This window comes from Pristis pectinata, chromosome 11 (genome assembly GCF_009764475.1).
Source record: "Pristis pectinata isolate sPriPec2 chromosome 11, sPriPec2.1.pri, whole genome shotgun sequence".
In the NCBI taxonomy this organism is placed as follows: domain Eukaryota; kingdom Metazoa; phylum Chordata; class Chondrichthyes; order Rhinopristiformes; family Pristidae; genus Pristis; species Pristis pectinata.
The window spans coordinates 37,276,203-37,289,846 of NC_067415.1; the positions used below are offsets into that span (position 1 = coordinate 37,276,203).

Genomic DNA, 13,644 nt, shown 5'->3' on the forward strand with positions numbered 1-13,644 from the left:
TTACCAAAAACTCATTTTTTTAGATATTTACAAATTGGAGATTTTCTTCGACCTCAATTACATTCTTTTCCTTTGTGTCCTGTTAAGAATTTATTAGATGTAATTTTTAATTTGGAACCCTTTCAGGATGGCTCAATATCTAATATTTATGACAGATTATTAGGAATGAGTAAGGTGCCACTAGATAAAATTAAAAACTCTTGGGAACAAGATTTGCAGATGTCAATTTCCGAGGAAACTTGGAATGAAATTTTCAAGTTGGTTAATACTTCATCATTATGTGCTCGTCATTCTCTCCTTCAATTTAAAGTGGTCCATAGAGCTCACTTGTCTAAAGATAAACTATCCAGTTTTTATTCCGATATATCTCCTTACTGTGATAAATGCAATAATGGAGTGACTTCCTTAATTCACATGTTTTGGATGTGTCAGAGTCTTAAAAAATATTGGACAGAGGTCTTTCATACTTTTTCTGTACTTTTTAAAATAAATTTTAAACTTAATCCTTTGACTGCACTATTTGGGATTGTTGGAGAAAAAGACATAACTTTGAAGGCTTCTGATTTACATATTCTGGCTTTTATTTCTCTTATAGCCAGGAGAGCTGTATTGCTTAAATGGAAGGAAGCTACTCCGCCTACGCATGTTCAATGGTTACAGGATGTTATGTCATACTTGAATCTAGAGAAGTTTCGCTGTTCGGTTTTTGAATCTAACCTAGACTTTCAAACCCTGTGAGGACCCTTTCTGAATTATTTTCAAAATCTCTGATCTGGGGACTAAAATCTCTGACACCGTTACGTTTTTTAAGGTTTTTCCTTGCTGTTTCTTCTATCTAACAGCTTCAGGTTTAGGTAGTGGGGCTAGATTTTTTTTGTAATAAAATATTTCAATTTTTTCTTCCTTTATTAACTAACTACTATATGTGATAATAGATTTAGAGTATTGTAATCCTAAATACGATTTAACACTATGTATTCAGTAGTATTTTTACTCTCTTTCTTGATGCATGTACTCTGTATTTTTTTCATGGATTTAGTAAAAATATTGTAAAAAAAAGAAAGAAGGGCGTTGAGGTGCATTCCAACAGGCTGTCCTGTGATAGGTTACCAGGGTTCCTCATGGGAAGTGGCATTGATTCCATGGAATACAAATCTGCCATATTCTTTCACTTTGACAATACCCTTGAGGATGATTATCAGCCAGCTACCCTAGACTGCTTCCACTCTTGGGGAGCTGGTGCAGTTTGAATTCAGACAAATTAGACCAAAAGCTGTTTGCGGAAGTCCTTTATGGCCTTCTGTAGCCTCCTCCATTACAAGGGAACAGCTTTCCATCAGATTGGCTGCAGTTAGTGACAGAAAGCTGTGTAGAGATATTAGAGCAGAAGACATGCTCGAGAATTTGCACAATGGCAATAAGAAAACATTTATATGGCGTTGGTATTGATTGGATAAATAAAGTTGTTTTGTGGTCTCTTTTATGACTTGTACTCAAATGGACACAGAGAAGAAATAGAGGGAAAGGAATTCTCCCACTATGGGATTCCCTTTATTTGTAATCTTTCCCGGGAAGTGAGCGTTACCGGGAGGAAAGCATGCAATAACTGCCTTGGTTTGCAATTGATGATGTTGAGGAACCACTTTCCTGGCCTACTGCAATGCTTCTGGTGAAGGACTATCCAATGGTTCTGTTGGGTGGGCAGCTCCAAAATTGTTTCACCCGAGGAACAGAAATTTTGACTCCAAATCCAAATCAAATCTGGAACCTGAAGGCTGACCTGCATTGTTATGATACTTATGTGTTTGCTGTCCTTGTTTCTCGAGGCTGAATTCATTTCCCCTAGCCAAGGAAGCCTGGGTGAGTTGCAAACATCCAGCCACAAGCATTGATTTTGCACAGGGAGGCCGAAGGTGTGGCATTGTAGTTGGCTATTTTTCCTGAATGAATTCGAGTTTCTTCAATGGGTTTGGAGTTACACTCTGGAGGTAAGTAGAGGCCATTTTTGATCAGCCCTGACTTGTGCCTTGTAAATGCTTTGCAAAGTTAAGAGTTAAAGATTAAAGATTAAGATCCTTATTAGTCATATGTACATCGAAACGCACAGTGAAAAGCATCGTTGTGTAGCATGTTCTGTGGGCAGCCCGCAAGTGTTGCCATGTTTCTGGCGCCAACATAGCATGCCCACAACTTCCTAACCCATACGTCTTTGGAATGTGGGAGGAAACCGGAGTACCCAGTGGAAACCCATGCAGTCATGGGGAGAACATACAAACTCCTTGCAGACAGTGGCCGGAATTGAACCCGGGTCGTTGGCACTGTAATAGAGTCACGCTAACCGCTACACTACCGTGTCTGCCCCTGGTTGAGTCCCTCACTGCAGAATAAGCAGCCTGCAATATACTGTTGTATTCCCTCAATTTATTATATAATCAAAGTTAATGTCTGCTCAATGACAGTCCCTAGAATGTTGGAAATGGAGGACAGGGTTGATGGGTGTTGATTGTCAGGAGAAAGTGGTTGGAATACCGACATTGGAGATGATCTTTTCCTCAAACTGAGTGATGTGTTAACTTGGCACTTATCATCTCAAGTTTAAATATTGGCAAGTTTCCATGATGCATGGGTGCACGCAGACCGCACTGTGCAGAGGGCCATTTTCATTGGAGACAGACAAAAAGAAAGGAGCAGTTATGTGCAAGTGTTAAATTCAATATTAAGTCATGAGGAAAGGGAAGAGTAGGATATGACCCACGTGAAAGTGAGAACAGGGTAGAAATTGGCACAAAGGTTACAAAATTTTCAAGTGCTGTGCAGGTGTGAGAAGCAGTACCAATTCAGTCATTGACATAATGGAAGAAAAATTAAGAGAGGGGGCATTATTAGATCCAAACAAGGATTGTTCCATTATCCAATTAAGTGACTGGTGTAGCTGGGCCCCATGGATATATCTTTGACTTGGTGGAGTTGCAGGAGAACATGTTCAATGTAAGAACAAAGTCAGTCAGGTGAAAGGGAATGATGGTGGAAGGGCTCCCGTTCAAGATAGAAGTAAAGGATCCTCATACCATCGTTGTACAGGAAACCTGAAACTGCTCGTGACAGAGGGCACCAGAGATGCATGAATGTAACTGGAAGGGACTGGGACAAGGGGAGAACAAATATAGTCCAGGTCAGAAGAAATAAGTTCCCTGGGGTTGGAGCAGGCTGAAACAATGGGCCTATCAGGACAGTGCTGCTTGGAAACAAGCTGAAAGCAGGTTGTACAAGGTTAGGTGGGTATGAGGGTGGACACTGAGGAGTGTGGGGGGTGAGTGGGGATGAGCCTGAGGAAATGAGGTTCAGTGACTGCCAGTGAAACATGGCCTGCTATTCAGCTGAGTGGTCACAGTCCAGAGGATGTATGAAGTGGTGTTGAGAGCTGATGCTTTGCTTCTGCAAGGTAGGGATCATTTCACCAAATGACAGCAGTACTGCCCTCGTCAGCAGGCTTGATGATGATGTTTGGAGTTGATACTCAGTGAAAAAGGTGCTGCAGTTCAGAGTAGGGTAGCTTATGTGTGAGCAAGGTCAGTGGAAATTGAGAATGGCAATGTTGTGTCAGCAGTTATTGACGAATAGATCTAGAGAGGGTCAGAGGTGGGGTCCAGTTGGATTGGCAATTCTGGATTCGGGAGGAATCTGGAGTGAGGAGTCCTAGCCAAAGAAATGGGCACAAAGATGAAGAATGGTAGAAGAAGAGTTCAATTATATTTGAGAAGGACTTAGAGGAATGAAGTGGAGGCCTCTGCTGAGGTCTGAGGTCTTATTCTGTGAAATCAGAGAGGGGACACTCAGGAAAGACAGTGGGAACACAGCAAAGGGTGGGACTGGGAGGAGGGGGAGAGATGGAATCGGAGGAAAGTGAAGGGGGAGAAGGATTCAGAGGAGTATTTTTTGAACTCAACATAATAGGTCAATAAGTCATCACAGGATTTGTTCCAATGGTTGAAATATTCAGGATGTATATCCTTCTGACATGAACTACTCAATCAATTTTGCAAGTTGTGCGAGGCATGCTGTATTCTTGTGACTATGATTTGCAAATAAAACTGAGCACACATGGAGACTTGCAGAGCCATAAAAAAATGGCATGACACACTCGAATTTCTAGGTCAATGTCTTCCATCAGGGACATGTACCAGGTCAGAAGCATGAGCCGTGGGTTTATGCAGATAAGCAGATCCATCCGCTGCAGTTGAAACAATTCAAGCCAGCAGCCTATGTCTCTCACCTTACCAAGTGGTAAGAATATAGAAACAAGGTCAGCAGTTTCTAAAGTTAAAGCAGTGGGACCTTGGGAACAAAAAGCAATTGAGGCTGGCAAAAAATTCTCATGTGGGGTGGGGAACGATGAATTAAATGCTGTTCGTCTAGAAGCTGTATAGTGATTTATTACACACACGCTGCATCTCTCCTCAGAATTTGTTGTCACTCATTTACACATGCTAAAACAGTGACAGCACAATTAAGAGAGATTTTTAATAATGTATGTAGAGAAAGCAAGGGGCAAATATGTAATTATTTCAGAGGAGATGATTTATTTTATGTTTTACTTTGTTCAAGCATCTGGCTTTGGGATGAGGGTGAGAAGTATCCCCAATCTCCAAGGATCCAAAAGTTGCCGTGAAGGATTTGTGGGAATTTCCTCTGAGCAGCAGCTGAGGAAAGAGTGGGAAACCAATGGGGTGGGAATGGGATGGGGATTAAGTCAGCATCTCAGTTGGGGATACAGGACCTATTGTGATTTCTATGAATTTAAAAGCAACGTTCATTAAAAATAAAAGTAAAATTCTTTATATCATTGGCAAATAGAGAGAGACAGAGAGAGAGGTACAGCACAGAAACAGGCCCTTCTGCCCAGCACATCTGGGCCAAACACCACGTACCCATCCTTACACTAGTCCTATCCTATCCCATTTTTATTCTCTGCATATTACCATCAATTCCCACCAGATTCTACCTCTTACCTGCATACTTGGGGCAATTTACAGTGGCCAGTTCAGCACATTTTAAGGACATGGGACAAGAGCTTCTGGCAGAATAGATCGCTGCCCAGAGAAACAATAGAAAAACAACACAATGCTGAACAGCATGCATATGGGAAATGCAAATTTGTAGTTTTCTACTTAAGATATCTTTATTAGTCACATGCACATCAAAACACACAGCGAAATGCATCTTTTGCATAGTGTTTTGGGGGCAGCCCACATGTGTCGCCACGCTTCCAGTGCCAACGTAGCATGCCTACAACTTCCCAACCCGTGCATCTTTTGGAATGTGGGAGGAAACCGGAGCACCCGGAGGAAACCCACGCAGACACGGGGAGAACATACAAACTCCTTACAGACAGTGGCCGGAATTGAACCCGGGTCACTGGCGCTGTAAAGTGTTACGCTAACTGCTACAGTACAGTGCCTACCCTACACTACTGGGCATTGGAAGTTCTATCAAAGCACCACCTTTGGGTAAAATGGGAAGATACAAAGTATAGTCACTGTTGCAATGCAAGAAATGTGGCAAACAAATTGTCCACAGGAAGCTCTCACAAATATGAAAATGACATGACTAGATCATTTTTTTCAATCAGGAGATAAATACCAAACTGCTGGCTCTAATGCCTCTGATTTTCTTCAAAATATATTGGATCTTTGTGTCAACATGAGTTTAAAGATAGCACCATTGACAGTGCAGCATCCCCTCAATAGTACACTGAAGTGTTAGCCTTGATTTTTGTGTCCCAGTCTCTGCAATGGACATGATCCCACAATCTTCTGATTTGGAGAAGAGAATGTTATCACCTTCATTCATATTTTTAGATCAGTCTTTTATTGGAATGAGCTGTATACTTATTGACACTTCAAAGATTTCACAGATTTGCCAAAGTATGCATAGAATGCAGTTAGCTGTTGGTTGCCCACGACTGTTTCTGTCCTTGACACAGCTGAAAACTTCAGTTCCATGCAAGACTGATTTTTAGACAGGCTGGTGGACACAGATCTGATTGCACCTGAGGTACAAAGGTAACTGAGACAAGAAGCGTCTGGCCAAATTACTGGAAGACGCAAAATGTGAGAAAAAAAATTCTGTTGCATAACACTAAAAAAATCATTATACAATTGAGGTCCCAGGCAAAAATCTTTAAATCAGAAGTATGAATTGATCTGTATTTCTAGCATTTTTGATTACTTTCTTGCTGATGGATTTTACATAACTTTCAACTTGAGGAGACAAGACCAAATAGCATGTTCAAACAATCAATTAATAGTTGATCTCCCATCACACTGAACCTAAGAGTCTGGAGAATACCATAACTCTCATGCTTTAATATTGCTAACTCTTCTCTGCTTTCACTTATTTTATTTCTTCCCTCTCTACAACTCTTTTTTATTTAGTTTCAACCTCTCTTTTGGTTACGTCTGTCTTTTTTTGCTTTTTTTCTTTGCTTGAGAGTTTGAAATGAGGTATGTTGTGGTGACAATGGAACTACCAATGGCATGATTGCAAAGAAATGCCTCCTTGTCCCCTACATTTATTATTTCTGCTTTCCATATCCTTTCATTCCTACTGTATCTCCAAGCTCATCACCATTCTATCCACTTCCTTCAACCTCAATGTCACCCAGAACCTTTCTTTTTTTCAATTCTTTTATCCCTCCATCTCTTCTATCAGTAACTTTCACCACTATCTCTCCATCCATTTCCCTTCCTCACACTCACGCTCCTCAAGAGTGGATGGCAAGAGACCAGATGTTTCTGCTACCTGAAATAATTTTCCTCTTTTTCTCCTGTCCCCTCCCGGCCTCCCTTCCTTCCAAGATTCTGCAGCTTTAAAAAATGTTTTTTCAAAAAAGCAGCATATCAGATTTAAATGAAGAAAAATGCTCCCCATCTGCCATTCTCTCTGTTTCTATCATATTCCCTCAGAAGTGTAAGTGATTAACCTTTTTCAACTGCCAATAAAACCAGTGAAAAAACTGTAGATTGGCTTCAAAGTACAAGTTTTAGAATAATATAAATTAAAGCAAATAAAGAAATACTGCCATTCTCTTTTGCCCGTTTCTCACATTTCTCTGTCTCTCTGTTACCTGACCCTTGTTATTTCTCAGTCCTTCTGTTTTGGAGTCCAACGTCCCCCAGCACACCTCCCCACCCGAATTTCCAACATGCCAAGATTTTACAAGGTGAAGTGGCCAAAAGAAATAGTGGTTTTCCTCTCTGCACCTCTGAAATAATCTGGATTAGTGCAACCTTGGGCTCTCACCATCTCCCACCCTCAGCTAGAGACCCTCTGCCCTGTGAGCCACATTGGATCCGTGCTACCTAGGATCTGAATGGTATGGTAATTACTGTGCCAACTAGGATCTGAGTGGGATGGTAATTACTGTTCAACAATTGTAAGGGAGGGATGCTGGATCAAAGAGAATTCTGCAATTGTATTATCCTTGGTGTAAAAACCATGTGGGTTTTTTAAAGCAGTTGTGTATTGGCTAAATATTTTATTAAATTTTCTCTCAAAATGGACTCAGCCAGCATGATTGGACAGTCAGTCAGAGTCAAAACCTACTGCATTCAAGTAGGTGTTCAAAGCACTGCATCAGCCAATGAGTTGGAGGGCTGGTGCAGTATGTGACTCACAACAAGCAGCCTATTATACCACAAACAAATTTAAGTGTAGGATTAGTGTAAATGGGTGTTTGATATTCGGCACGGACTCAGTGGCCTGAAGTGTCTGTTTTATGCTGTATGAGTTGATGACCTGACACATTCCTGAGACATACTGTATAGTTGGGTCTCAGCTGTCATAGGTTGGATAGCCAATCTATGCAGCACACTCTTGATTGTGCCCCATGTAACCCGAAGGGTTGAGAACTGCTGATGTGAACACATGCTGTATGAATACTCACTGGCCACTCTATTTCAGTGGCAATTTTTAATTTTTGTCAGGATTTTCACGTGACACAATGCACACCTGCACATGGCTTCATTTCTCAGATAGGCCACAGAAAAGCAAAAGATATTAAAATCTCACAATAAAGTTAGTTGCTAATCTGTATTAGTGGTACCCGGTAGGTGGGGATTAGGTTGAATTATTCAATATTTTTGAAACTAAGCCAAGGTTAAGCTACTATGTATCGTATTTTTAATATTTTAGTTCATGTGTTCATGCCAAATTCCAGTATGTGGTTTAACAATGCTGTTCAACCACATAAAATCAATAGGTTAACAACTTTATTAAAATAGTGCAAACTGGAATACAAAGGGAATCTATTAGCCAGTGCATTAAGCATCACACGGAGGAATTGCAACACCTCCACTATTTAAGTTTAATAAAATATTTAGCCAATACACAATTGTTTTTAAAAACCCACATAGTTTTTACACCAAGGTTAATAGAAATTGCAGATCTCTTTCTGATTTCCCGTTCAATTGTTGAATAGGAATGATTGCATTTTGTGCTGAAAAATATTAGCTACGTATTTCACAAACAGCACATGTAATTCAGTTGATGAGATGTTAGGATTGATGTGAAATTTGCACTAATATCAGCAAACAATTGAACATACATTGGTCTAGAAACCTGATTGCATGATGTATTTTTCGGCAGAATTATGTCATTAACATTTGCTTTAATCCAGAGTGAAATGTCAGAGAAGCTACTTTACTATGAAAGCTGCACTAGGCATTCCCAACAAGAACAACCCTTGTGCAGATGACACCATTTCAACCTCAGTCGTGCATGGGATGACATCATTCTCCACATACTGCTCCTTTTGAAGTATTACAGATAAACTTAGATCAGGTGGTCCTGAGAGAACTCTTCACTGGGTCTCAGGGCCATAGAAATTCACAGTGGGGATCTGATGACTGAAACAACCATTTGCACTTTGTTGCATCATCCATCCAGCACATTCACTTAGGTTCACTTGAATACTGGACCATGTCACTTTCAGATTCTCAAGACAACGTAATGGTATCTGTGAAACTACTTGCTGGTATTTCAGTCACTCACAATGTTTTAAGAAATATAATATATACAATCTTTTCATATTTTCAGCCCTATTACCAACATTGTCTCATGCAAATTGGCTATTTCCTATGTTACAATACTGACTGCACTGGAAATATTTCATAGGCGATGTGAGCTCTTGAGTAAGGGTCTGCTTCAGCATAAACTTAAAGCCTGCCTGAACCCAGCCCAATCATTGCCAAGCCACACCTGACCCAAGTTCTTATCACTTTTTTCCATGCCTGACACTATCCAAGCAAATTAAATATAACACTGTCAAACATGTTTTTGATCTTTTGAGGATGAAACTTTAAATGAATATATCTTGGAACTCCCAACTTTCTTAAAGTTATTTTTCTACTAAGGAAATCCTGTTGACCTGGTTAAAGTACTGAGCCAAACTGGCTTGGCATGGTCTGACCTGACCTGAACCTGCATGTATTATTATAGTGTACACCCAACCTTACCCAAACCTGACACGTGTGGTCAAGTTGCTGGGCTCCATGCCTGAGTCATGAAAGGTGTCACACAAATGCAAACTTGTTCTTTTTTTTAATGTTAAAACTTCAATCTGCAGAGGCATTGGCGTTTTCCTAATCATTTTAAAATGAATTTAACTACAACTTTGTGGAAGCCTGAATTTGAAATCCCGAAGAATAACCCCTACTTACATAATTTTTCTTCAGATCTGTGTTTTTGTGGTCAACACCTGGGAAAAAGAAAGTGAGAAGAAATTAAACAGTTGCAGAACCACGGTGTGCACACAAAGGCAAACCACTGTGTGAGCCTTTAATGTTTCTGTCCCTGCAGGTAGAAACAGGCAGTGCTGAGATGGACAAAAAAAAGAGGAAAACAACACAGGATGCAGATGATATTCTGAAGCCTGGAAGTATGAACAACTTGATTGTGATCCTTGAACTACACCATCAACCATGCAAAACATGACATACCTTTCTGCGTTACTGCATCTGCTGCTAAAACAAAGCAGTGCCATTCTCAGCAGGAGGCTAAATCCAAATGAAATTTTATTTAGACTGCAGAGACTGGGTTTCATAAGAGCTGCTTGGGGAGATGTGATACTGTAGATGCAGTGGGTACATGCTTTGCATATGAAAATAAAGCAGTAGAGAATACATTTATTGATTGTACATATGGTAAATATTTGTTACCAATTGAAATGACAATCCTTTGGACAATCCATTAAGATATTAGTACATTTCTAAAAAAAACAAGCTGCACTGACAATAAAAAAAATACATTTAATACTGTGTTCTATTAACTTGAACATCATTATATTTTGCCTTTGATTTCTCTGCTTGGATCTGTACATTGTATAAAAGAAATGGACAATGTTAATATATAAGAATGTGTTCCACTTCTAATATTACATAGAACAGTAGGGCACCGAACAGGACCTTCAGCCCACAATGTTGTGCCGACATAGCTATTCCCTCCTACCTACAGAATGCCCATATCCCTCTATTTTCCTCTCATTCATGTGCCCATCCAAGCCCCTCTTAAAAGCCCCCAAAGAATTTGCCTCCACCACCCTATCAGGCAACGCATTCCAGGTATCCACCACTCTCTCTGTTAAAAAAAAGTACCCCTCACATCTGTTCTGAACCTTCCCCCTCTCACTTTAAATGCCTGCCTTCTGGTATTGGATCGCTCAATAATGGGAAAAAGATATTGCTTGTCCACCCTATCTATGCCCCTCATAATTTTATACACTTCCAACAGATCACCCCTCAGCCTCCACTGCTCCAGAGAGAAGCGCCTAAGTTTGTCCAGCCTCTCCTGATAGTACATGCCTTCTAATCCAGGCAGAATTCTGGTAAAACTCCTCTGCATCCTCTCTAAAGCCTCGACATCCTTCCTATAGTGAGGTGACCAGAATTGCACACAATACTCTAAATGCGGCCTAACCAGAGTTCTATAGAGATGCATCATAACTTCTTGACTCCTATACTCAATACTTTGCTTAATAAATGCAAGCATTCCATAAGCCTTCTTAACCACCCTGTCTACCTGTGTAGCCACTATCAATGAGTCATGGACTTGCACCCCAAGGTCTCTCTCTGCTCTTAACACTGTTAAGGGTCTTGCCCTTAGGAGTGTACTACCTCTTGATATTATTCCTACCAAGGTGCAACACCTCACAGTTATTTGGCATATATTATTGCATTTCTATAAATAATGGAGGAATTAAAGATATTGCACAACTTCAGGATATTTTTCTAATTAAAACTTACAAGTTCTATTTCACCAAAGCATTACATAAGGACTGCTGTGTGCTATGTCTCACCAAAACATGGCTTACACCCGCTTCACCTGACTGTGCCATACAACCTGAGGGCTTTGCAATCCACCGAATGGACCGTACAGCGTCCTCGGGCAAAGTTAGAGGCGGAGGTGTCTGCTTCTTAAGCAATAACTCGTGGTGCTCAGACGTGACGGTCCTGGTGAGCTCCTGCTCACCCAGCCTGGAATATCTACCGGTGAAGAGTTGACCAGACTACCTGCCATGGGAGCTCACTTCAGCTATGCTGATGGCAATCTACATCCCACCACAGATGGACATGAAGCCTGCACTCAATGAGCTATACTCTGTGGTCAACAACCTTGAGACAGGATACCCTGAGGCCCTCTTCATTATTGCAGGTGACTTCAATCAGGTCAACCTCAAGCGTGTGTTACCAAAGTACTACCAGCATGTCTCCTGTCTCATCAGGGGCCCTAACACCCTTGACCATTGCTATAAAACCATCAAAGATGCCTTCCAAGCCACCTCTCACCCTCACTTTGGTAAATCAGACCACCAGGCTGTGCTCTTCTTCCCTGCATACGAATAGAAACTGAAACAGGAGGATCCGGTACAGAGAGTCAGGCAGTGCTGGTCTGAGGAAATAGATGAGCTTCTACGTGACTGCTTTGAGTCAGTGGACTGGTCCGTGTTCAAAGACTCAGCTGCCAGCCTTGAAGAGTATGCCACCATCATCACAGACTTTATCAGCAAGTGTGTGGAGGACTGTGTACCAAAGAAGACAATACGGGTGTTCCCAAACAGGAAACCATGGATGAACCGGGAGATCCACTCCCTACTGAAGTCAAGGACTGCTGCATTCCAATCAGGTGACCCTAATCTTTACAAGAAATTGAGATACGACCTCCGTAAAGCTATCAGAGATGCCAAGAGATAACATCAGTTCAAAATAGAGTCCAAGACCAGCTGGCAGTTGTGGCAGGACTTACATGCTATAACGGGCTACAAACAAAGTCGGGCAGCATAGTCAACAACAGCGCATCCCTTCCTGATGAGCTTAATGCATTCTATGCACGTTTTGAACAGAAGGGGAGTGGATTGTCACCACCCACCCTGACAGCCACTTATGCAACAGAACGCATAGTCACCGTTGAGGATGTAAAATCAGTCATCCGCAGAGTGAACCCGAGGAAAGCATCTGCCCAGATGGTGTCCCTGGCTGTGTCCCCAGATATTGTACTGATCAGCTGGCAGGGGTATTTTCAGACATATTTAACCTCTCCCTGCTTCAATCTGAGGTTCCCACCTATTTTAAGAAGACCACTATCATCCCGGTACCTAAGAAAATCAAGGTAACATGCCTTAATGACTACTGACCAGTGGCTTTGACATTCACTATCATGAAGTGCTTTGAGGCTAGTCATGGCATGCATTAACTCCAGCCTCCTGGAAAACCTCGACTCACTGCAATTTGCCTACTGCCGAAACAAGTCTACAGTGGACATCATCGCCCTGTCCCCACACTCATCTCTGGAGCATCTGGACAGTAAAGGCACCTACGTTAGACTTTTGTTTATTGACTACAGCCCTGTCATCAATACTGTAATTCCAAGCAAACACATCCCCAACCTCGGAGACCTGGGACTCAATACCTCCTTTTGCAACTGGATCCTTGACTTCCTGACCAACAGACCACAATCAGTAAGGATAGGCAGCAACACCTCCAGCAGGATCATTCTCAACTCTGGTGCCCCACAAGGCTAAGTTCTCAGCCCTCTACTCTATTCCCTGTACACTCATGACTGCGTGGCCAGATTCTGCTCTAATTCCATCTACAAGTTTGCAGATGAGACCACCACAGTGGACCGTATCTCAAATAATGATGAGTAGGAGTACAGGAAGGAGATAGAGAGCCTAGTGACATGGTGTCATGACAACAACCTTTCCCTCAATGTCAGCAAAACAAAAGAGCTGGTCATTGACTTCAGGAAAGGGAGTGGTGTACATGCACCTATCTACATCAATAGTGCTGAGGTCGAGAGGGTTGACAGCTTCAAGTTCCTGGGAGTGAACATCACCAACAGCCTGTCCTGGTCCAACCATGTAGAGGCCACAGCCAAGAAAGCTCACCAGTACCTCTACTTCCTCAGGAGGCTAAAGAAATTTGGCATGTCCCCTTTGACTCTCACCAAATTTTATCGATGCACCATAGAAAGCATCCTATCTGGATGCATCACGGCTTGGTATGGCAACTGCTCTGCCCAGGGCTGCAAGAAACTGCAGAGAGCTGTGGACATAGACCCAGCACCTCACGGAAACCAGCCTCCCCTACA

At 41.7% G+C, this 13,644-nt stretch overlaps 1 protein-coding gene across 2 annotated transcripts in view; it reads right to left on the reverse strand.

Moving 5' to 3' along the window:
* Positions 1-13,644, reverse strand: part of LOC127575884 (PC3-like endoprotease variant B) — a 591,287-nt gene that overhangs the window by 245,595 nt on the left and 332,048 nt on the right. For both annotated transcript variants that reach the window (XM_052026095.1, XM_052026094.1), the window contains exon 7: positions 9,720-9,757. In XM_052026095.1, the coding sequence (XP_051882055.1) occupies positions 9,720-9,757 (38 nt within the window). The remainder of the gene's footprint in view (positions 1-9,719; positions 9,758-13,644) is intronic.